Genomic DNA, 25,823 nt, shown 5'->3' on the forward strand with positions numbered 1-25,823 from the left:
CTGGTTTGGGTTTTTGTTGGGGTTTTTTTGTTCGTTTGGGTTTATTATAATTATTTTTATTTTTGTCTTTAACTGTGCCTTTCAAGCTTCTGAGCTTGCTAAAATCTCTTTAGCGTTGGCATGCACTGATGATTTACAAACTAATAATAAAAGGAAGTCTGTAAGTTTTTTGTGAGGTTTGCAATTGAGGTTTTTTGGTCATCAGTCTCTAAGAATAACAAATTTTAAAAGTAGTATCAAAAAATATATAAAGATCAAATTTTGCTATTAGTATCTTACAATTACTGCTTTGACTATTGCTGCTTTGACTTTCAAATCAAAACCTCAGTCCCTGAAAAAACCATTGCTGCTTGATGTACTTTCATTTTCACTTGCTGCTTTTCCTGCAATAAAGTCTGTGCAGTTCCTCTCACAGTTCCTCAGTTACTTTTGACTGATATTGTGATCTTAACACCCATAATAAAGGACAAGTGTCAGATTTTTAAGAGATGGCTTAGGCAATTATGCGATTTTAATGCCTCCAAACTAACCTGTCAATTACTCAGTCCGTTTACCCAGTCATGAAAATAGGAATCATATTTGTTGTTAAACTGCACAGTACAATTCTACTGAAACGGAAATGTACATTGGATGTTCCTGCATGTGTGTTCAGGAAAGTTGATCCAGAAGTATATAGCTTCACAGCAGTTTAATTAGAAAGATTTGTCCTTAATATCATTTACTTGTTAGATATGAACCTTAATGCTTCAGAAGTTTCATAATTAGAACCTGAAGCCCGATGATCAGTGCAGTTACACAGTGGGAAGTCCTTGTTATGTCTTATGCTTGCTACGAAAAGTACATGTTTTTATCTTACGATAATAGAAAAAAGTAACAAAAGCAATTAAAATTGGAAATATCAACGTGAAAAATATATCAAATGGGAACCACCCCACCTACTAATCTTAAAGAATGGCATTGATTATTGTAAATTCTTACAAGGAACTGAAGGGTTGCAGGAAAAACTGGTAAAAAGCATATTTTGGCTTCAAATCCTGCCCAGGGCCTTCACTGCAGTATGACCTTATATAGTACCTCCACTCTTCTCCTTCAGTCAATTCATCACTAAAAGAAGAATAAAAAACAACTTTGGGTGAGAGCAGCTTCCTCTTGTTGAAGTATGTATGTACTGAGTGTCTTTTAGAATTCTTTTATTTAGATTCCCTTTAGGATGTATAAGCCAATATTTGCATAAATATAAACACACTTTTAATTTTGAGCAATCCAACAGATAGTATAGGTGGCAGATCCTCGTCTCCTAAATGTAAGTATTTGCAGAAACTATGTAAAATTAGTATACCTGTTCATAAAGAGGCATGTATTACATACCGCATGTGATCCCAGACACTTTAAAATTCTCGTGAGGACTTCATAAATGATACTGTTACTCCTATGTGGATTTCATTGATGCATCATACAAAATTGTACATTAATAATTCAGTCCCCAGAACTAGGGCCTCACAGTATCAGATTAATGTCACAGCTTTGGGCTTTGGACTTCCTGGGTGAGTAGGCTGCCAAAACCAGTAACCGATCTAATGAAATACACTGGGAGATGAATTAAGCCCAGCAGATACCCATTGTGAGGAAAGTCTGCAGAAAAACTAAGATGGAAAATGGAGGCGGAGAGAGAAGTCAGTAGTGTGAGTAAACTGAAAATTGAAGGTGTGCTGCTGATGATATAACTAAGCAGAGAGCTCATAATCTTTTTCCTTTACAGCATGAGGAAGCAGTTATATTTATTACTGCACTTATTTCTAATTATTTTCAATACCCAAGACTTCTTAAAAGTGAAAAGAACTCAAAGGGTTTCAAAGATAATTATAGAGGATAGAATTAAAAAAAACCAAAATCGTACATGCAAACATTGGCTTTATGGTATAAACACCTAGAAATAAAAACGAATGTCTGTCTGGAGTAGGAAATTATGTTAATGAAACATAGCATTAATATGAAATGGAAGTGTATTATTTATTTATTCATGTCTAGATTTTTTCTAAGGATGCAACAAAAACTTGGGTGAGTTATGTGAAATTAGATTGGCAGTATACTGAAGACTCCAAATCCTGCCTTTTTACTCAGTGGAGACAAGCTAAATCTTTCCATTTGAATTTGGTTCTGTTATAATAGATAAGAAAAATGACATGCGGGTGGAAAGATAGTCATTAAACTTTGTATATTAGAAATCCTTTTATAATTAGAAGCCTGATTTAGTGAACGTATTTATCACTGAAGACATTAACCACTGAGGGATTTATTTGTCTTTTAATCAGGAACTGTCCTGATAAGAATTAGATTGCCAGGAAACCATGTTCTCAAAACGGAAATAGCAGATGGTATTACTAGGAAAAGTTCTGTATCACTCCCTACTATCAGCAGTATGTGTCTGCCAGTGCTTTAACAATATTTTAGCACAATGGATAATACCAATGAGTATAAAGTTGACTTGAAGTACTTAGAATTATATTAGCTAACACATTTAGCAACATATTTCCTGTCAGTAAAATCAGTAAAAGAAAATTATCTGAAAGTTGTGACAGTTGATTCATAGTCAGTGGCCAAAACGCAATAAAAATAAAAGATGTGCTGTGAATAAACAAAAATGTGTATAATCAGCCACTGAGAAGGCCATAATGTCAGCTTCGGATTAATTCTGACACCCCACCCATGACAGCTGAGCCACCTGATTTCTTTTAGAGAGGTTCAAATTGCAAAGATTACTTTCGAGGAGTCCATGGCATACAGACTGTGTAGAAGAGGAACACAGAACTTTTCTTCATTCAGCCATGGGTGTTTAATTTTTTAAAATCTACATATGTTAATGACCAGCACAACTAAAATCTTACCCTCTGCATTTAATCACAATTCTGGTTTGTTTGAAAAAAGCACCAGCAGTTCAACTTGATACATGGTAGTTTTATCATTATAAAGTATAGCTAAAAAGCCCTATGCAGCATGTCCTCAGAAAAAGACATTCCTATGTAGCTTCTGCTTTCAAATGTAATTCATTCCTAGTAGTTGCTCATGTGACGGAGGTTATGATTTTCACTCTCTTATGAAACATCAAGCAAAAAAACCCAAAACAGCAAAAACAAACCAGTAGTATTTGTTAGTAAACTGAAAAAGTGTGCCACAGTACAGTGGGTTCAGAGAGAGCTTTGAACCCTGCCCAAAGTGCACAGGGAACTGCTTTTGTTCATACTGACATGATTCACCCTGTCATCCTATTGATCCATATGTAAAATAGAAAAAATACTTCTATATGCACCTACAAACCTCAGGAATTCACAGTAAAGCTTATCCCCATGCCTTTCAACACTGCAAAGCAATCTCGTTTCTATCCAGGTTTCAAGACATCTGAAATTGTTTTTCTTAAATAAAGCTTTTATTTATAACTACTATTTTATTTGTAACTACAACTTATTTCCTGAGGTTTTTATGGTAGGCACTGATATAAGGCAAGCTCAGCTAGTCGTCTCACTCTCTCTCCTTCCTCTAGTGTTACCAGGATGCAGATTAGAAACTAGTCATCAGAGGCATGCTCCACATGCAGAGTTTTAACAGAGAAGAAGAATCTGTCTGATTCCTTTCCTTTCCTGGGTGCTGGGAACCTATATGCCATTTCTCTCGGAAATGTTCAGCTCCTGGCGGTTCAGTGCAGATGTGATCTCCTAGTTTTGATTAAGGCACACTACCAGCATTTTTCTGAGAAACACAAGTGAAAAAAAAAAATAATAATAATGGTTCCTTTAAAAGATAAGGAAAGATTTAATTCAGTGAAATGCAAATGAATTTTTTGGTTCAGAGAATTTCCGTTGTGGTATCCTGTACCACATAGCTGTAACTGGTACTTCAAAAATGTGGAAGTACAAGAATTTCCTCCAAGGAGACATTTCAGAATTCTGTCTAACAGAAATTTGAACAGCAATTTGAATGAAGAGATTGCCATCATCTTTAACTCTTGTATCTGCTAGTAGATGTGTTCCTACATGGAGGCATATGTAAAGAGGAGATATCAATGTGTGTATATATATGTATCTCTAATATAATCTGTATAATTTGTATACACATTTTAATGGAGCTGTCTTTCCTGAAAGTATTTGTGGAACTTTTGTCTTCCAGCAGGTAATACACACTTGAATAAACTTTTGTTTTGCAAAGAAATAGACTAGTCCTAAGGGGAAAAAAAAAAAAAGTTAATGTAATAACTATAATGATAAATGACAGAGTGAATGTAATTTGGTTTAAAGCACGGTTGAACACTGCTGACAAATTTTCACAGCTGCAACTGAATTCTGGGTGTTACAATACTTAGTTCAACCTTTCATTTACACATTTCTGTTCCCCCGAAAGGGCATGTGAGATTGAATCAGAAAATTCCCAACTTCTAATAGGTTTATGTATTTGCTTTATGTTACATAGTTTCATCCTGATAAACACACAAAATCAAAATGTATAAATCGCCTAGACCTTCTGGGAAGAATTTCACCACTTTATTTGTTAATGTTTCATAATGAACCCAGTGTGGTGGTGTTTGGGATTTATTTTTTTTTTTCATAAAAGCATTGGATGTTTTAAATGTCATTCTTTTATTATAGAGTTTACACTTTTGATTCTGTAGTTAAAAATTAAAATTCTGCATCTTTCTTACATATTTTTAAACTGCACAGCTGAAATGCAACATGATGTTAGGGCAACCAGAAGGAAGTTCAATACAGCAAGACTGGTTTTGGGGTTTTGTTTGTTTTGGTTTTTTTTTTCCCTTGATTTTGAAATGTGCTCTTTTATTTCTCAAGAACAGCCAGGGAAAGGTGATAAGTGAAGACCAATTCTCTGAATATTGGAACCTGAGAAAGAGCTGAAAAAAAGTTGTTAGTTTACCAGTACCTATTATACCATACAGAGGAGGTTGTAGCTGATCTTGCAGTGTGGAATCCCACTGTCTTTTCAGACCCTGCTATTTTTAAAGCTATATTGAGTGGGTCCAGGATTTTATACATAAGAATTTTGAATAATTGAGATTTGAAGTATTGCGGAAAACAGCTTTTACACTTGGATGCTGTGTTGAAGGCCTCAGTGGGTTTTTTTTAGAAGGTGGGGAGAAATGTTGCTTACTTGTCTCATTGGTTATTTATGTCCCTTACTTGCTAATATACAGAAGTGTTAATATATTTATTGCCCATAGGTGCACCTAGTGTGGTTATTTCTTCATTTTGAAAGGAAAAACTCCTGGGATCAGGCAAAGCACTGTTACATTTTGTTACACATACAGAATTATACATCCTGCTTTTGGGTAGCAGTTTTATTAAATAGACATCTAATTAACCGATCTGTCAATTTACATTTCTAATTAGGATTAATATTTATATATGTAGATCAAGACTGATCTGAGTTTTTATACACATAAAATACAAAGGAAACTACAACGCATAGTAAACATGCTTCAGAAATTCTTTTCCAAATGGAAATTGTTCAGAAAAGATAAGCTGATCAAAATTTTCCATATTCTTTGCCTTATTCTTTTTTTATGATGACATTTTGTACCTGCTGTGAAACAGAAAAAATTGTACTAGAAAAGGGCATATTTTTCCTTTAATCTGACAAGAATATGTTGAAATTTGGAACTCTCCATTTCAAATTCTATAATTACGTATTTTCTAGTTAATAATTTGCATTAATCATGTCTTGGTTCTATTACGTATCCTGTGTATTTGAAAAAATTGGTAGAATGTGAAAAATAGTCATACATGAAATGCAAGTGTAAAACCTTTTCTGTGAAATAACATTACAAAATCAGATCGTTAATTCTGTTAAACATAGAAAGTGAGCTGCTGCTTTAAACATAACATATGCCAACTTGGAGGTACTATTAAGACTGTATTGTACCAAAAAGAATAATTTCTATACTGTCTTTACTGCAAACTGAAAATTCTACTTTCCTAGAAATGGAATTATCAACAAAATTATACTGATGGGTGACTGTGAGAGGTGTGATAGGGTGGAGGATATAAAGGTGAGGTTTTATGCAGTAACAGTGTTGATCCTGAGATGGAAGAATTGTGATTGCAGTTTGACTAGAAGTGGTTCTTCTTTTAGTGTATTCAAGTTATCTTTGAGAAATCAATGTCTCTGGAGACGAGTGATTCTTACTTTTCTCCTAGCTTCTGTTTGTGTTCAGTTTGGACCATTTAACTTCTAGTTGAAGCTTTATTTTATAAGCAGAGATCATATATGCCTGGATCATTGCTATCGGGTGCAAAGGAGATAAATTTCTTTCATAAAAATGGTTATAGGTGATATTAGGTGTACGGAATTTATGCCTCTCCTTAAGTATTCAGCAAGATTGTTATATTCTGCATTGTGTCATTGCATGTTGCAACAAATATGAAGACATGAATAATGAGTAAATTATATGACCTGACATACCATTTAAAGCTATTTATATAAGGTAAAATAATAGTGGGAGGAGATGCTGGAAATCTGATCTTGTATATGTATTTTAGTCATTCAAGCTTAGAGATGTTGTGAACAATAGCTTATTTTACTATTTTAGTTCTCAGAGTGAAATCTCATGTGACTGTAATAAAAAGACGCATTTCTACAGTTAAGAAACAAGAAATCTTACAGGAGAGAAGAACATGGTTTCTGCCGAAAAAGATTGCATTGGAAAATATTAAAGGAATATTAAAATATTTCAGTAGACTATTTTCAATGGAGTTCTCCAAGTCTTAAAATGGCATCACGATGTTTTATTATTATTCCAGTTATTATGTAAACTTTATGTGCTATTTGATAACTATGCTATTTTACTATATGCAAAGTAACTTTAAACATTACAATATAAATATTGTAAAATGTGGATTCTTGTTTAATAATTAAGTATTAAAACAACAGTTCGAGCACTGGAATGAGAGATAACTCACACTTTTTAAAATGAAAGAACTGCCAAAAAATATTGTGAGGCTATGGAGAACATTTACAATTTTGTCAGGGCTAAAGAGGAACAATTTGCTTTAAACTTACTGCTTTTCACAGAATGCTTTGCCTTCCTATAAGAAGTAGAAGTGTGTATTTTAGTGTGAACTTACTGGCTGTTTAAATATGTCATGTTCTTAATGTGGAGAATTTTTAATTTCCTGAACTTTTATTTTTTATTCTGCTCATGTAGGCAACACGGAAGGAGATTGAGAAACGCCAGATCCAACTTAAGAGCATCAGTGATTTAGGAGAGAATTTGAAGACAGTGCTGAAAGGAAGGGAAAGTCTAGTGGAGGACAAACTCATCCTCCTGAACAGTAATTGGATAGCAGTAACGTCACGTGCTGAGGAATGGTTCAATCTGTTGCTGGTAAGAAAAAGGCATTTGTTCAGAGGAGACGTTGGTGCTCAGTCATAGGTGCTCAGCCTTACAGGAGTGCTTTTTCTGGTGCCTTGGACTACGCTTATTCAATACGTAGGTACACAGACAGTCAGATCGATTGTCATTTAGGACATTGTGTATATTTTAAGAACCTGACTGCTTACTGAGTGATGACTTTGCCCAGCCTTGATTGTTAGCGCTTCCCATTCCTGTCTGCTGCAGTAGTTCTGGGATTGTTATATTTTGTTTTGGGTTTTAGTTGGGGTTTTATTGTTGGGTTGTTTTTGTTTCTTTTCCTAACAAATGAAATGCTGTTTCTTCCCAAGGACCTAGACTACTCGAATATGAATCAAATGAAAGAAATAGTCAAATAAGTTGAGTAAGTCTTGGTGTTGATACCAACAATCTCAGCTACTTTTGGCTACATTAGCAATTCTGGTTGAATAGCACAGTCAGAACACAAATTCCTGCTTGCATGTTGATTTGGTCCACAAAACATTAATTTCAGAGGCAAATGGATCAGGAGCCCTGTTCAGGGGGCTGATGTGCACCTGATGTTCTCAGGGACTATGATTGGTCTTTCAGGACTGCATGATCCTCCTTTGGATAGCTTTATAGTGCATGTTTTGGCAGGAATAATTACTTAAGGGGACCAGATTAAGCCTAGTCAAAAGTAAAATGCGTAATACACATTTGGTATGGATGCAGGAGCCTCAGCCCCAGCTGCTTTGTACTGCTAATATTGACATAACTGTATTATCCCTTAAAATTCATTCTGTACTGAAGAGATGACATCCTGAACCCTTAAACACAGAAGAATCTTAACAATTGGCCTGCAAGAATGCTTTGGGAAATCTTGTATGCTGTTTCTGTTGCTGAGGCCATTGGACTGCAGTTTCAACCCAGAGAAACCGCATTCTCAATGTTCTCAATGTGTGTGTTAGCCTTTATCATGACTTTTCAGAGCTTGGTGGATTAAAGCTCCATTCGAGTCTGTGTGGCTACATTAAAAATGCTTCTGCGACGGATATACAGCATCACTACAGGGCTTCTTTAGCTGTATGCAATATACAAGTGAAAGTATCTGGAAAACTTAAGCATTTAATCCAGTATGATGTAGATGCTCGGATTCAATGTGGAGCTATAAGAAACATGTAATGGGGTTTATAGTCTGGTATAGTTATACATTCCTTTACTTTCTCTCTTTCTCTGCTTTGGATTCTTTTGTTAATATTTACTAGAACCCATGATAAAAAAGTCTAAGAGAGAGATTTGGTCTTGTGCTGACTTTAAAACAGTGTAAAATAAAGATATATGGATGTGGAGATCAAAAGGACTAGTAAAATCTTTGATCTCAAGTGCGTGGTACACATAGGTATGGTGTGGATATGCATAGGCCTCATTCTAGTCAGCACACCAAAAAAGACAAAATATTTTTAAATTAAGTAGAGGAAAAAAAAACCAAACCAGAATGTCAATTAGAATAGCTTTTTAAAAAGCAGAGTCTCAAAACAGAGAAGTTAGATGAAATGTAAATAAGAGGTTTAGATACAAAGCTCCCATTCTTGATTGTGACTTTGCAAGTGCATCCTTGTTACCACGAGTTTTAATCAACTTAATGGCTTTCCAAAATGAATTCTGTACCTGCTTCTTGGGAAACTCTTCTTTCCATCTTCAGTAGGTCTGGCTATCTGCTTCCTGTTCCTCTCAGCAGTATGGCTGAGCTGCAGACACCTGCATCTTGCTGTGATTTTATCACCCTCCTGCCTGTCTCTCTCTTTGGAAGCTTATCTTTCTCCTAGAATGCCTTTTTAAAGGAAGTTAATGTATAGAGTCATAGCAGACAAGCAACAGATTCTGCCCTTCACAAAACAAGAAGTTGCTGTGTAAAATAAAAAAGTTTAATTTCATAATGTGTGCATGTTTGCCACACTGAGCATAATTGCAGCTATTATTTCAATTCTGATTACTTTTTTTGTATGCAGTATTTACCTTTTCCACATTGCAGGAATATCAAAAGCACATGGAGGCTTTTGATCAGAATCTAGCTAATGTCACAACTTGGATGTATCGCGCTGAAATACTGTTGGATGAATCTGATAAACAAAAACCCCACCAAAAAGAGGAAAGTCTTAAGGTAAAAAAATGTGATATTCTGGAAAGCATTAATTTTATTCTGAAAAGACTGTGTCAAAACTAGCATATTTGGAAACGTATCACAAATTGATTAACATTTTTTTCTGTGTTAAAGCTACCCTCTGGCAGCTTGTAGATTACTTAATAAATTTACACTGCATTACAAAAGTTAAATCCCTGCAGAAATAAGATATGTTACTATAAATCTTGGGGACTTCCTGGTGAGTAGAACAGCAGCTTGTTAAACCTCTGTTTGCTGGAAAAGACTCCTTAAACACATCTGGTTGAACAAAATCCTTTCTTCTGTGTTCTTCATTTTTTATGTATTTTCTTTTTTTCTTTGGTACTTTCCTAATATTTATGGTATCTGCATTTGATATCTGTGTGAATAATTGTTTTAATTCTACAAACACTGTTTGCATTCATGCCAGAACACCACCACACTAGCTGCATAATAATGGATTAGTGTATAGATCAGAAGTTGCAAGATAGATGCGAATTTTAAACTATCTCATTTTAAATACCTCCTTTGTTAATATTAAACAACTTCAAAAAGTTATCTATATGGATTGTTTTTTTTCTTCCTAAATCACTGTGAAGTTTTACTTTGTATTGAACTCTATGATCAGCACATACCATCTGGGGAACAGTTTGCAAATCAAAATCAGAATTGTATTGCTGACACTAACATAGTGATACCATTTACTAAAGGAAAACTTTACAAATTCCAGGGCAGAGCATAAATCAATGCCTCATTGATCTCAGCAGGATTATGAGACACACTTTTGTAGTTGAATGAACAATTTTGCCACCATCAGGTAAAAAGTACAATTATCGTTGCCATCAATACAATTATGTATGTTTGTATTTCACAAAGGCATTTCATACAGACAGTGAAATGTAATTCTTAATGCCCAACACTTGTTTACGATTCCTGAATGCCTGGCTATCTTTTTCGGTCTCTGCCCATACTGGGATCTACTGTTAAGATTACTATTGCAGAGGAAGAAGGTATTTTTCCTCAGTTTTTTTAAATTTGTGATAGATTTATAGAAAAAAAAATCCCACTGGTTTTTCCCTGCCACAGCTATGGCCATAAACAAAATTAAAGCAACAGCTATACATTCAGTTCCATAATACATGAATTAGCAGCTCTTCCTAGCAGTAGGAACATAACATAATTTAGCCTATCTTGAAATGTGCTGAGGATTGTATTATTGCAGGTAAGAACCTGCCTAGAAATAATGTTCATCATTAATTTCCACTAGAAGATAATAAAACAGACATGTAGATACATTCCTGCTATAAATTTGAGGGATACGAGTGGGAATGTTACCTAATGGGTTTCTACTGGATTTACACACTCATGCATAATTATCTGAATTTGTTTTGTGGTTTTGCTCCCTATTCCTTTGCACACTTTCTCTCTCTCTCTTTCTCTCTCTTTGCATTTATTACTAACTTCAAGCCCTGTCTCTTGCTCACGGACTGTAGCGCTTAAAGGCTGAGCTGAATGATATGCATCCAAAGGTGGACTCTGTGCGTGACCAAGCGATAGACTTGATGACAAACCGTGGAGATCACTGCAGGAAAGTAATAGAGCCTAAACTGTCAGAGCTCAACCAGCGATTTGCAGCTATATCACAAAGAATTAAGAGTGGAAAGGTAGGAGGACTTGCTTCCATATGGAGATGCATACAAAATGGTATTTATATAAGGTGCACAATTACAACTATATAGTGGGCTGCAGTTTCTCCGACACCTAAGCTTTTAATGGAAAAAAATGTAGATGCTAAGATTTTTATTTTTTATTTTTTTTTAAGTGTGTTTTGGCACTAAGGTCATCTTTCGCTGCTTCAGAATTAGAAGTATTCACTGACCTTATATGAATTTAACAATTACTTCAGTAGTTCGCAAAGACTGAACAACATCTGGGAATTAGCAAGATTCATAATCTTAAAGTACGAGTAGCCTTTATTTACATACATTGGCTTTTGAGGGTTAATTTCTCATTAAGTGAGTCTTTCCTATGAGGCTGTGACTCACCAAGTTTTGAGATAGAGATCAATCAGTAGATAGATATACAGATTATTTTAATTATACTCCAGCTACTTATTTGTACACTAGCTTGATGACTAAATCTGAATCCATACTGAATTCAGTATGGATTAAGTAGTTTTTAGCCAAATTGTGACTTCTGAATTGGAATGATGATTGAAAGACATAAACCACTTACTTTCTCCACTGTATTTGCTGCCTTTACTGCAGAGAGCTATTCAGCAGATTTTAAAGCGGGCAGCCATGAAAGTTGGTATGTGGGATAACGGGAATGCATAGATCCTGATCTTAACTATTTTTGCTGGCTACTTCAATAGCAGTGGAAATGAATGCACAGAGGATCAGTGATAGAGCTGGAAATAAGTTTTGCAGAAAGTATAAGCAAATAGACTTGGTTTTCGTGAGTTATTTTATGTAGGGGTTTATGGAGGGCTCAATACCCTGTGTAACGAGCACATTCTTTATGGATATTTGAGTTTGTTTAGGTTTCGTTTCTGGAATGGAAAAATATATATCCTACGAATAAAGGTCTGGGGTTTTTTTCCTATTTGCCATCAGTAGCACTTGAGCTGTTCCAGTGTGCTTCTCACTTCTTGTACAAGTGCAAACTGTAGTCCAAGAACATCTTGGCACAAAGCCCAAACAACTGTGTTGTATAATGTTTTATTCTGAACATCTGCTAACTGCAGTTTGGATTTCCTTCAGTATTCTGAACATCTACTGTCTCCAATTTGGATTGTGGAAGTGCAGCTTTACCTTGCACTTCCACAATGATGTAAGCATACAGGGCTTGATAGAGTTGTGTGAAATTATTGCTTGTTTTAGGGAAAAATGGGACTGTCTGTAGATGCCTTATCATGGGTTAACTGTTTGCATTGCATGTTGTGGGCTCACTCACAGAAGGGGGAAAAGATAATTGTCAAGATATATGAAGTGTCTTCAGAACACTGCAAACTGCTTCCACCTGGTAACCTTCTCTCTCAGGTGTTCTCCCATTTATGATTGTATAGGCTGCTGGAATGGCAACACCTCACTAAGCTTTATACACTATATATTTAGCAAGATGAGAAGAATTACTACAGCACATAATTTTAATGGTAAAATAGAATTTAGGGAACCTTTTCCAGCACCTTGGGGAATGGACAAGTAGAGTATGATTCAAAAAGGATATCCGTCATAATAGGTATTGCGTAAGATAGAGAGACAAAAGCTTGTCTGACCTCTTGGCGATTCTACTGGCATCGTGTATACATTGGGCTAAAGGACTAAATTGTTGGGTACTTTGTTTTGTCCACCTGTATAATGGAGGTAACTGTATTTCCATTAGTTATAATTTCAGCTTCATGGGCTGAAAAATTGTTATTCTTACAGGTGACATTATGCTTCCTAAGTGTTTTGAGTTTTTTTCGTACTTAGGTAAAATTATTTGCTTGGTGAACAACAGATTAAAAAATAAATTCAGGAGGATAATAAGTTCTCATAATCTATTTTCAATCAATTCACATCTGTTTTCAAATTCACTATAATTTTTCAAATACTAACAGTTATCAGTACATCAGTGAAGTAAAAAAGAAATGACCTATGAAGTCTGTAAATGGTAGTACATAATTGTTGTGTCCTGGATTAATAAGGTAATCATAGTATACTAAAATGAGATTTAACATTTTCAAGTGGTCTTTGAACCTCATGCAATTATTGGAATTTCCTTTAGTATTTTTCCTCCCCTTTTTCTCTTTGTTATTGTTCTTAGCATTTTCAGAGAGTAGTAATTTTAATTCCAGCTTTATTACTTGATTTGTCTTTCAGTGAGACTTTAGTATTTTTTAAGACATCCTTCAGAGCATTTGAGAATCTGTGTAGTTTGCTATAATTTCTACCTCAAATTAAAGTGCTTGCTGAGTGTAATTCTGAGATTCTTTATGAAAATTTGCTAGATATTCTTTACAAATATCATACATTATTATATTTCAATTAATGTTCATAAGCGTTCAAACTTTTTGTCATTAAAATGATCAACCAGCTAAAATTAAGGCATTTTTACCATAATTCTGCCCAGGTCATCTGTGGAACAGCTGAGAATAGATTACAGTTGATGTCCGGTCTCTCTTGTTTTAACTGATGAACTTTGATAGTTACCATCTTCATTAAAAACATTTCGATTATAATAAATACCAATTGTACTGGAGGGAAGAGTAAGATAGAACTGAGTAGAATATAATGTGCTTATGTCTTTAGCAAGAAGACAGTTGTATGTCCAAGAGTTTCTAGAACATCATAAAGCATTAATTATCTTTGAATTTTATGCAAGACTCATCAAAATCTGTTGTTTATTCCTGAGTTTAAAGCTTTGAAAGAAGAAAGCTTTTTCTGTTGATTCTTTGCAATGCACTTAATAAATATATTGCATATTGTACTTTATCCACAGGCACTTGGATACCAGGTAGATAAAGGGCAGCATATTGTTGTTAATAAGTGGTGTTTGGTTTAGAGTTTAAAACTGAATGCTAAGCTAAAGCACCATAATTATACTGTGATTCATTTTAGAGGATTTTTTTCTGGTTTTTTTGGTTCACTTTTCTTGGGCCTCCATTTTTGTTAAGGCTTTCTTGAAACACAAGTGCTTTTGGTGAAGTTTTGTTGATTTTTTTTTTTTTTTTTTTTAGATGTTACAAAATATTGTTAGAGAAGTATATTACACAAAGATTATATGTCTTTAGTTTTGTATAATTCATCTGGAATTTTTGCTATTCTTTGTGAGAGAGCAGTGATTTCAAAACACAGAAACAAATTATGATTTTTTTTTTCTCAATTGTTAGTAGTAGATAGGTTTTCATATGAATGGATTGCTTGTTGCTGTGTAATTTCTGAAAAACTAGATTTAGCAGATAGGGTCAACATTTCATTTTATAGACAAATCATTGTTACACTGTTTATCTGAAACTGTTCTTACACACAAATATGAGAATATGGGGGTTTTTTGGTTTGTTTGTTTGTTTTTAATTTTTGGTCACCATAGAACGCTTATGTTTTCTTACATGGAAACTCTACAGTACTGTTAAGTACCTGGGTACTTTGGGTTGTATGGTCTAGATACTTTTCAACATGATGGAAATCTACCATTGTTTTAGAAAAGGGGGTAGAACAGATGCCTCTCTTCATTTATGTTTCTAACAAAACTACTATTATGTTTCTAATAAAACTACTAAGTATATGATTTAAATAAATGATCTTTCTATTTCTTCCATTCTAGCCCTTCATTCCTTTGAAAGAACTGGAGCAATTTGACTTTGATATACAGAAAATGCTTGAACCACTGGAGGTTGAAATTCAGCAGGGCGTGAATCTGAAAGAGGAGGACTTCAATAAAGATATGGTAATTTGATTGAAATGGAACTCCGAGTGAAATAGTCAGGGAGATGACAACACCTGAGTGAAAATTAGAAACTTCCATATTTGTGTTAGGATCTTTAGATAGAATTAGGATAAAAATTTTACTGTGCTAATGTATTATATTATTAAAAGTCCCGAGTTATCATTAACTAAAAGTTTTAGTGATAAATTGTTAGTTTGTAAGAAAAACATTTTTCAACCCTTGTAAAAATACTAAGCAAACCAGAAATATTATTTACGGGTCCTGTACTACTACCAGCAATAGTACAGAATAGAGAATGAATATTAAAATCTCCTAGCAGTATAAAGACCAAGAAAACTCATAATGACGTGTCTAAATGGGCAATATAGTAAAAGAAGACATTCACTAAGAACAAATGCTAGGCAATGATCATTGAAAGAAATGCCAGTTGCCAATTAGTTCTTAATCAATCTGATTATACCATTTATTGTGAATAGTCTTTGTGGCTGTGGTAAGCTTTATTACTCACGTTTGCTTGTTGCAAGTAGAAAACCTTTTATGCATGTTGGCAGGGGGAGAAAAAAAGAGAGGAGTAAAATACTGTTGTGCTCTGCTACTGCTGCCGCTGTGGTATGTTTTCTCCAGAGTGGTTTTCAGAGGGATGACATTTCTTGGCTGGGCAATAACACAGATTCTTCTTTAGGACCCTCTCTAAATGAGTCCTCAGCAAGATCAGATAGATATTTCTTTACAAGCAATATAAAGAGTCAGTATTCTTTTCCATTTAAGTAATTCTTCAAAGCTAGCTTTTTTATATCAATCTGAAATTAATCTTTAAACGACTTTTTTCTTTTTATTTATGCAGGAAAAGTAAAATTTAGGGCAGTATGTATTGCAGTGGTAAATTCTCGGTGAATCAAGTTTGACGGGGCAGTTTCCACTACTTAGGCATATTTTGTTCCCTTTCTTTAAGTAAAATGTTTAGTGCACTTCAAGAGAAACACTCGCAGAAGCTGTGGCATAGATTTAACTTCTATGTAAAAACTACTTAGTGGTATTGTTTTGCTTGTCAGAAAAGCTGTTTTGCACTGTGATGATACAAGAAACGGTCAGGAATTACATGGTCTGCTAGCATACTGGCAATTTTAGTGACTACTGACAATGATTTAGAGTATTTTAGATATATGTGTTATTTTTTAAGTAAAATATATTTTACCTTTTTGCCTTTAATGTGGTCATCCCATTATCCTGGTTGCTGCATAAAGTCTAATATCAAACATCTGTGGGTTTTCACGTGATGTTTTACTTGTACCCCTCAAGTGTCTATATGTATTGTAGAAAGCAAGTAAAACAAATTTTGGCTTCACTATAGAACTGCAAGTAGCTGTTAGATGATTACCTTAGCATAGAAAGTGTAGTTTTATATGTCTGTATCTCCTAGTACTTAAGTAATAATTAGATTTAAATGCCCATTATACTGTTTCGGGTTTTTTTGTTTTGTTTTGTTTTGTTTTGTTTTTAAATCAGAGTGAAGAAGATGAAAGCACAGTGAAAGAATTGCTGCAAAGGGGTGACACACTTCAAAAGAGAATCACAGATGAGAGAAAACGGGAGGAAATAAAGATAAAACAACAGCTGTTGCAGACTAAACATAATGCTCTCAAGGTATAGGAGCTACAATTATAAGCAAATGCTACTAAAACCATTTTTGTATAAATTTCAGGACATTGTTCTGTTAAGTGAATCTTCATTACTATTTAGAAATGAGTATTTGACTATAAACGTATTTTCTTATATACTTCTCTTGATGCCTTGGAAAAGACATTTTAAATCTCCATCTTAACAAGTACGTTTTGTCTTCAGTGTTATGACCATGTGATTGCCAGTTGGACAACAATGATTTCTTTGATAGTAATTCCTTCTTTAACACATTATGCATGTTTTATGTTTCTCCAACAGCAGTCTAGACCTTAGTTAGAATCAGTTCTCACAAACTTACATTTTCAGTTAACATTTCTGGCAATGAGTAAGTTATTTTATCCTTTAGTGAAAGATTTACATGCTATGTTCTGTAGTGGGAAGAGTGGCTCCAGCCATTCTAGGTAGATGGTAGTGCCAATAGACCTAGAAGCTAAGAGGTTGAAAACCAAAGCCATATATCAGAATTTTGTGTTACCGTACTCCTGGAGGTATACCTGTATGATACTGTTCCTAGAAACATCCACAGTGAGACCTATTTGGACAAGCTTGTAGTTATAATTGGGAGTGTCATTATCCAGGGAAAAATAAAAGTGAGGAAAGAAAGAATCTTACAGTTGGAAAGTTCATCTTGGTCACCTACCTGGAGCTGTAGACTCTGGCTACTATAGAAGAATTTTTCATTTATTGGCAAGCAGAATTCTTCTCTCTTTTGAAAATTTTTATTCAATTGTTCTTGTTTTGATGAATGTGGCATGGTTAGACTTGATTATTACTTACTTTTAAGCAATACCTTTCCTTTCCTGTGGATTTCATTCTCATTTTTAGTTTTGAAGATCTGATTGAATTCAGTAAAAGAATAGCTTGAATATACCTTTGTTTTGCCCACATTTAAAAGAAACTTAAAATCTGTTAGGTGTGTCTTTGACTGTTCCAAGCTAAGTAGAAGTAATTAGCAATTTTTATGGAGGAGAAACAAAAAAACTGTTTCTAGAACTATGCTATTGACCAGATGCTTACTGGCTGTTTTTATGGAATAAAGTAATTGTTTTTCTTTTGGGTGACTCAGTTAAGGCATTCAACCTTTTCAAATAAAATTTGAGAACAGTTGAGGCAAATTCGTCTGAGTATTTTTATATAGCAAGTACCAGCAATTTTTAAATTTACTTCATAATAAGAAGTTACAGTAATGAAAATATTTTCTGAATTTTGTATGAGCACATACAAAATTAAAGTTAAGCAGTTAAATCAAATGCAAGTGGCATATATTTAATAATATTTCTATGAAATAAAATAACTTTTTTTACCTTCCTCTTAAAGTTTTAATATTTTTATGAAGCTGACTCATAAACACAAGACATTTGTTATGTAAATTGTATTTAATTTAGAAAAAAGAAAACTGTGCATACATTTCGGCATTGAAATGATTTTCTTTTGCATAGTTACATAGTTTGCATGCAGGCTAGAATTTCACAGGAGACCAGAAAACACAGGAAGCCCGCTTATGGCTAGATACTAAGTGGGCTGTGTTTCCATCTGTCCAGTAAGTATTCTGAGCAGAAGTGTTTTATATAAAATACTGACATTTATGTAAGAGTCTTAACTTCTCAGAATATTGGTGACTGTTTCAGTGGTTTATTCAACATGTGAACAACCCTGAATTAAATAACATCCTTTAAAAGAAAAAAACAGATGAAAATATGCTGTGTTTGGTTACTTACATGCTGTTAAACTGAAGAAAATATGCAGTGTTGAGATACTTATATACTTGATTTAAATATCAACATTTAATTAAAAAAAATAATGGCTTTGTGCACATTTTTTCCCTTCAGTGTGCACACATGACAGTTCACTTTTTATAAGCCTTTAATTCATATTCTAATAATGTCTGCACTGTGAACAGGACTTGAGATCTCAAAGAAGAAAAAAGGCTTTAGAGATTTCTCATCAATGGTATCAGTACAAGAGGCAGGCTGATGACCTAATGACATGGCTGGATGACATTGAGAAAAAGTTAGCCAGTCTACCAGACCACAAAGATGAGCAGAAGCTAAAGGTAATGTTGTTTTGGGATGGCAATGGTAGATCTTTTGAGTGATAGTTTATTAATTTAACAGACAGCAAATGCAACAAATATTCCAATAGATATAGTTCTGTTCTTCATTTCTATAGTAAAACGAACCCTAATTATCTCTGTTCAAACTGACATTTCTTTCTTGTACTATATCTTGTATTTGTTTTTTTTCACACAATGTTATATAACTAATTTGAAACACACTAAATAAATGTTTTGTCAATAATATGGAAAGTGTGTGATATATTAAGAATCATAAAATGTTTTCTAGTAAAAATTTTAATTGATTTTATGTATCTTTGTTCCAGATGAACAAATGACTTTCCGATATATGGATGACCTCTATCTCATGTTAGCACATTCATTTTCATCAGAACATATTCATATGTCACTGTCAAACTCTATAGGTTTATTTACATACTGTCAAAGGTTTTCCTAGTTTATTTTGCATCGTCTTTCTTTGCTTCATTCTCTGTTGAGTTCCCCACAAAGTAAAATAGGAGTTAAGTAATATATTAAAGAATCAACTGGTATATTTGTAACCTGTCCAAACACTATTTGTCCTGAATATGCTGACCCCTATTGAGAAAAGAATTTCTCCAATTGCCCATCAAAGTTTACTACCAAGAATCTGAAAGTTGAAACTGTTGGCCTTTGCTAACCAGTTTTCAGTGTGCACTAGCTGTTGATACCTCTACAGCAAATCTCCAAGAAAGTTCTTCAATATCCGTTAATTTTGGTTTGTTTAAATGTAAAATAAGACATGAAATAGCTGTAAATTTTACTTTTAACAATAAAGTGGAAATGAAGTTTCTGACAGAAGTATTTTGCTAATTTTAAGTTGATTGATTTAGTTAGCTAACTGTCCTGGGCCCTGTATTGGTTTTGCTCACTAGGAGATTGATGGAGAATTGGAGAAGAAGAAGGAAGATCTGAATGCGGTGCACAGGCAGGCTGAACGCTTGTCTAAGGATGGGGCTGCAAAAGCAGTGGAGCCAACTCTGATACAGCTCAGCAAGCGCTGGCGAGATTTTGAGAGCAAATTTGCTCAATTTCGAAGACTCAACTATGCACAAATTGTGAGTTGTTACTGGCAAACCCATATGTTTGCAACTGCTACTACTAACAGCATCCTACTAACAATGAGAGCTTCAGGGTCAGTGTCAACTCTTCAGATATTAATGAGAGAAATCCTATGGTCTGCAAGTGGGGGAATCTTTATATTCTAATAGTTCTCTACTTTGGTCTTAAAATTGCCCTTAAGTTAAATCAGCCAATTCCAAAAAACTCAGCAATGAAAATATGTTTATTTCTGTTGCCTCATTATTTTTCCATAACATTTTCCAGTTTAAAAGCGTCAGCTTGCCATGCATCTGTTTTGTTTAGTGAATGTGTAAACCACAAAAATTGTCTTTTCCAAACTACCCATCCCATGCCAATTTTAATTGTTTTTTTTATTTGTCCATAATATATTATAACCACTTTAGGAAGAGATCAAAAAAAGCTCTTACGACACTATACATAGCTGACCTCTTCTTCAAATGCTTTAATTCTCAAAAGAGTTTTTGCAAGAAAGTGTACTTTTAAATTTGATGGGAAGAAAACATAATTTTATGAACTGACTTTGTATCTTCTGATTTTGAGTTCTTTAGTTGTATGTAAAATATAATTATTCTTACTGGTTTATACATGCTGCAGTAACTGGATAAATAAAAGGGAAATCCACTATTCCAGGTTTATGATCAAAATACATATTGGGTGCTACCCATTTAGAAGGTTACCAGAGATTGTTTTTGCAGTTACAAGGCAGTTTTTCATTGCTATTCTGCTCATTGCCTCCTGGGCTTTTGATTTTGTATGAAGAGAGATAAGGTTTTCTCTCAAGGAAGTTGTTGCATTATGTGCTCTTCTGTAATCTTAAAAGTGCTAGTGGTAAAGGGGTATTTTAACAAAATATAACTTTATTTATTTATTTTTAGATTCACCTAGATTGCAGAGGGGGCTTACTGACAGGATAATGAAAATTTAAATACATGAAGTGTTATTTCTAATTGATATATTGTTAACTGTTTAAAAAAAAAAAAGGAAAAAACTTTCCAAAAATCAACAATAATGTATAACCTTTTGGTCAGTACAGTTCTCTACTTAATGTACTGATTGTATGGTGTATTTTAAACTTTTCTACTATTAAGTTACATAATGTATATATAAAAATAATAATTGGAATAGCTATTCAGTTAATGGAAACAATCAGAGAAACATTAACTTTGGTTTGTATGTTATTAAACCTTGTTCCATCTTATTACTTTTTTCGGATTACTATGGTTTATATTAAACTTGATGGATGTAATCAGTTGCAAATTGTTTATATTGAAATGGAGCTAGAGCAGACTTCGCTTTGTCTTGTAAATGAGTTGGGGTTTTTTTATAATGAATATATTTGTTCCTTTGATAAGCAAGTAAGAAATAAGTATGTGCATGCAATTTATATAAAAACATTCTGCTGTCAACGTGCTTTTTCTGTCACCCACCACCCACCATGATAGAGGATGAGTATATCCATTATAAAATTTTGCTAGCAAATCAATAAAACAACATATTAGCATATTTTTCTTTTAAATATGTAAGGCAGATACACCAGCACATGTGCTTTTGAATTGGTCAAACGAATACAATCATCAACTTTTTAAAGCCATGTAACCATTACATGTTTTGGGGTTTTTTTTGTTAAAATATGTAATTTATATATTTCTATCATTGTAATGGTTAAATTTTAAAATATTCTCCAATATTTCATGCAAGAAGACTACTTAGTATTTATCTGGGAAATAAGGTCATTACTCAATGAAATTTACATGTGTACACGACAATTACTGTGTCCTTCTAATTTCTCATGAAAAATCTCTTGCTCTGTTGACAATGACCAAGGTAATATTTATACGAAATATTTTAGAAGTGTTACAGAAGCTACTAAAACTGGTGAGAGGCGGAATATTTTCCTAGCAAAAATCAGACTGAGAAGTACAATTGCCTTACTACTGTTTTGGCTTTGCTGAATCTTGGTGATTTTTAACTTTTTTAATACTGCCTAAGTACCTACCTCACAGGGATGTTGTGAGGATTAATGAATTGTTTGTGCAAGACCTTAAAATAGAAAAGAAAAATGAAAATTCAAACTATTCACTTGAACACATGCAAAAATATCTTTCACAGAGATTTTCTGTGTTAACCACCAACAGAATAAAAACGTGTAATAAAAATTCAAAAAGGAATTTATTTTTAAAGCAAAAGAAATAGAAAACTGCTGCATTTTTTATTTATAATTGATAAAGTATTCAATAACACATTTAACAATTGAAAGTTGTTATAAATCAATGAGGATTTAGTTGTACTGTATATCTTGCAATTCATTATGATTCACTGAATAAACATAATAAGACTGCATCGAAGAAGACCTTTAATTATGTGGCTTAATGACAGATTTGCATTTCTTATTTTGCTGGACCTAATATATTTCCGATATCAAAGTGTGAATTTAGAATGATCATGCTCCCCTGGATTTTAATTTTCCCCAATATTTCTTGGGAAGACCTGTCAGAAAGATATAGGAACCATAACCATATAAGAATTGATTCTCTCTAGCATGGTAGATGCTCATAAAATTTTGGTTTTCTCACAAATATATAGCAGCAAATATCCTGCAACTGATTGATAGATTTATATGGGGCTTTATTTAAATAAAGGAGGTGTTTTTTCTCACCACCACTTTTGATCATTAGGTATGATATAATAATATTACATCAAATGCTGCATGTTCTGTTTAATGCCAATTTTGAGACATCATTCAATTTGGTAATAGTGGTTATCTCTTTATGTGAAAATTGTCAGAGAGTAATTCTACAGGGAAAAAGGTGGGTTTATTGCAGTAATAGAATAAACATGGTACACAAATACATAAACACAACTGCACAAAACCTGAAATGACACTGAGTAGAAAAAGTTTTTGAAGTTCATGTTGTCTTGCAAGTTTATTCTCCCACCTGTTGTTTGTATTCATATGTGTCAAAATGAACAGTGGGCAAAAAATTCTGGTTTTCGGTCAGGCAAATTGCTAATTCCTGTATTAAGAAAAGTTGAGTGTTCTTCATTTCTGCTAAAAAATTCTATTTGAAATCAGTTGGTAGTAACTGCAGTTGTGAAATCTGAATAACTTATGAAAGAGTGGAATATTTTACCATCATGTTTTAAAATGATGATTAACCACTAAATCCCACTGAAATAAATGGAAAATTAAGATACTCTTCAAAAAACCAAGCCATTAAAGTTTAATCCTAGAGCAGTATGCAATTTTTGCATATTAAAATTATGTGGTTGTTTTTTTAAAAATTTGCTTCAGAAAAAATTAAAACAATCAAGGGAAATTTATTTCTAGATTATCTCTGCAGAATCTAAAATCTTTAAGCGTTGGCAGTTTCTCGTATTTTCAGAAGTTATCAGTCCCCTTTGCTATAGCCTAAACCTAAATCTTCCAGTTACTATTTTTCTGCAACAGTATATGCCACTGGTCCAGGGTGGCAAAATAGTTATCTGTTGTAGAGAAAAAGCTAGATTCAGATAGTTTAATTCAAATCAGGGTCAAAATCAGTTATTGATATATTGATTACTTTTAATTCAATTACCTTTAGTTAATGCCTGTTCTGTAGAAGTTTTTCCCCCATGTTTTCATTTCAGCAGTCTTTGAGCATGTTTATGTCATGGCTTAGTTTAGATTTTATTGAGCTGACTGAAATTATGCGGTGTGAAGAGAATACCAAAGGCCTTTTCATGAGAAAACATTTTTGGGATGAACACAGGTGCAGAGCCTACACTATAAATTCTATTTTGTTTGTCCTATTACTATATTTTATCAAGCTATCCAACATTCTGCCATCACAGATAGTATCTTTTTTCTTTTCCTCTCTTGGCTGAACTATGCATTCTGTAAATAGGAAGCCGGAGTTTTCTTAGAATGAGAGGAATATTGTTCTTGGAACCTATTAACAACTGTCAAAATTATGTACCCATTGATGTGTATACAAGGAAAAAAAAAATAGGCTTACCTAAGTCATTCCAGTAATTTCATTGGTGACACACACAGATTCTGTTGAAATTTATGGTCGTTTTACTACTGAAATATTTGGGCCTGGATTTTGGCCGTACTGGGAAAAACAATAAAATCAAATCATATGATCAAATTATAAACATTGGGAGAGGCTGTCTTTTCCATGCCAATTAGACTATGCATTGAGCAAGAATGAATAAGGAATATAGCTATACAAACCACATATTTATTTCTGTAAGATAAGTAATTTAGTGTGAGCAGTTCAATAGTTATCTGTAACATGGATAAAATATTAGTACTCTCAGTACTTACTATGAACTAAGTATAATCAATTTTTTCCAAATAAACGGTATTATTATGTGTAAGGTTCTGTAAAGTATTCAGAAATTCAAAATACCTGTCTCCTAACTGGATGATCACCTCAGGTGAGAGAGTGTGATCAACTTCTGGAACCAAGGGCTGATCAAGTTTACATCTGAAATTCAAGTGTTTGTTCAAGTTCAGTCTTTTAGGGGTATCTTGCAGGTTTCAGTTTATATTTCCCTGTGGAGCTCTATCTAGTTAATTTAATGAAATTTATTTTTTTTTTAACTGTTCAAATATGTTTATATATAAAGATATTTTCTAAAACTAGAAATAAAACATTAATGGAAATAAATTTCTCACAGTTAGATAAACACCAGACTTTGTGTCCTAATTATCTGTCTGCATCTAAATAACATGGATACTTTAGTGGTAATGTGCTACCATTGTTTTCAATGATTGTTCTCCAGTTTCCATAAGCAGCAGCAGCATTGACATGAAGTGGTTCTCTTACCATTGCTTAAATAGTTCTTGGGGTAAATAAACAACTAATGGTTGCCAAGAAGAAGGGACAAACTAATTCATTGTTATTCCTACAATGAGTAGGAGAGAGGAAGAACAAAAGAGAGAAAAGGCATTAGAAAGGTAAAATAGGAAAATACCTACTGGACAAAAGAAAAGAACCATACAGTGATGGATTAGTATCTGTTTCACCTATGTGCTTTGGGTTTCTTAAGGACATGACAGAGGCGATCCTGTCACAACGTTTAACTTTTCTGACACTGGCAGTGGCATTTTTTTGAACCGATAGGTTTACAGAGCACTGGGCTTCTTTTACTATGGTCTGCAAAAGGGGTCAGGATGAAGGAGAATCTTTGGGAAAAGAATCACAGTTGAATGTTTACACCCATTTTCTAGCATCCATCAACCTGGAAATTCCTATTGGAAAATGTATTCCAAATAATTTAATTGTTTATCAGATATTTTAGCTTTATGTCTAACTTGAGATAGTACAGGGAAGTACACTGAAGATGGGTATTGTCTTTGATACAGCTGAAGAAGAGCTAGTTTTACAGATACATTTTAAAATACACTTTATCTGTGTCTAAAATGTGTACTGTGTTGTGGTGAAGACCATCTACAGCCTTTTTTATCAAAGTGGACCACTTTACTACAGTATTTTGAGTTCTAAAGTGTATTTGTCTTCTCTCATATTTCCTTATTAACTCTGTATTATCATCACTGCAAAGCTATATAAATTTAGTAGAGTGAAGATAAAGAATCCTGTCTTGTAGATGACAGAACTTTACAGAAATTTTTTTTCTCCGCCATTTTTCTTTTTCTGTCATAAACTTTAGTGATCTAAATTACGTTCTTTAGTTTAAGAGTGAAACTCTTCATATAGGAATGAAAACTCTTGCTGCAACATGGACTAAGGCTGGTTTAGGATGCTGTCTTTAAATTATCTGAAGTGGTTTTGAGAATGTAGTCTTAGCCACGCCACAGGCTTTTCTTACTGTTCTCTGTATGGTTGAGATGGAAATGAGGCCAACAGCCTTTAGTTAAAGAATCGTGAGTGATGTAGCACCCAGCTGTCCCTCCTTTCAGTTTTCTTTGGACAAAACTAAGCATTATACTAGGATAGTATTGTCTTCCTTATAATTACCTAGCTATTTGGGAACAAGTCAGCTAATTACCTTCC

At 33.7% G+C, this 25,823-nt stretch overlaps 1 protein-coding gene across 14 annotated transcripts in view; it reads left to right on the forward strand.

Annotated features, from left to right (window-relative positions):
• Positions 1–25,823, forward strand: part of DMD (dystrophin) — a 1,118,883-nt gene that overhangs the window by 451,109 nt on the left and 641,951 nt on the right. For 11 of the 14 annotated variants that reach the window (XM_030475728.1, XM_030475726.1, XM_030475707.1 and 8 more), the window contains 7 exons: positions 7,208–7,387; positions 9,408–9,536; positions 11,030–11,200; positions 14,844–14,966; positions 16,473–16,610; positions 18,547–18,699; positions 19,614–19,796. In XM_030475728.1, the coding sequence (XP_030331588.1) occupies positions 7,208–7,387; positions 9,408–9,536; positions 11,030–11,200; positions 14,844–14,966; positions 16,473–16,610; positions 18,547–18,699; positions 19,614–19,796 (1,077 nt within the window). Of the gene's footprint in view, positions 1–7,207; positions 7,388–9,407; positions 9,537–11,003; positions 11,201–14,843; positions 14,967–16,472; positions 16,611–18,546; positions 18,700–19,613; positions 19,797–25,823 lie in introns of all 14 variants that reach the window. The other 3 variants (XM_030475719.1, XM_030475715.1, XM_030475718.1) reach the window with 3 other exon arrangements.

The sequence above is a fragment of the Strigops habroptila genome, chromosome 2 (genome assembly GCF_004027225.2).
Source record: "Strigops habroptila isolate Jane chromosome 2, bStrHab1.2.pri, whole genome shotgun sequence".
NCBI classification, from domain to species: Eukaryota; Metazoa; Chordata; class Aves; order Psittaciformes; family Psittacidae; genus Strigops; species Strigops habroptila.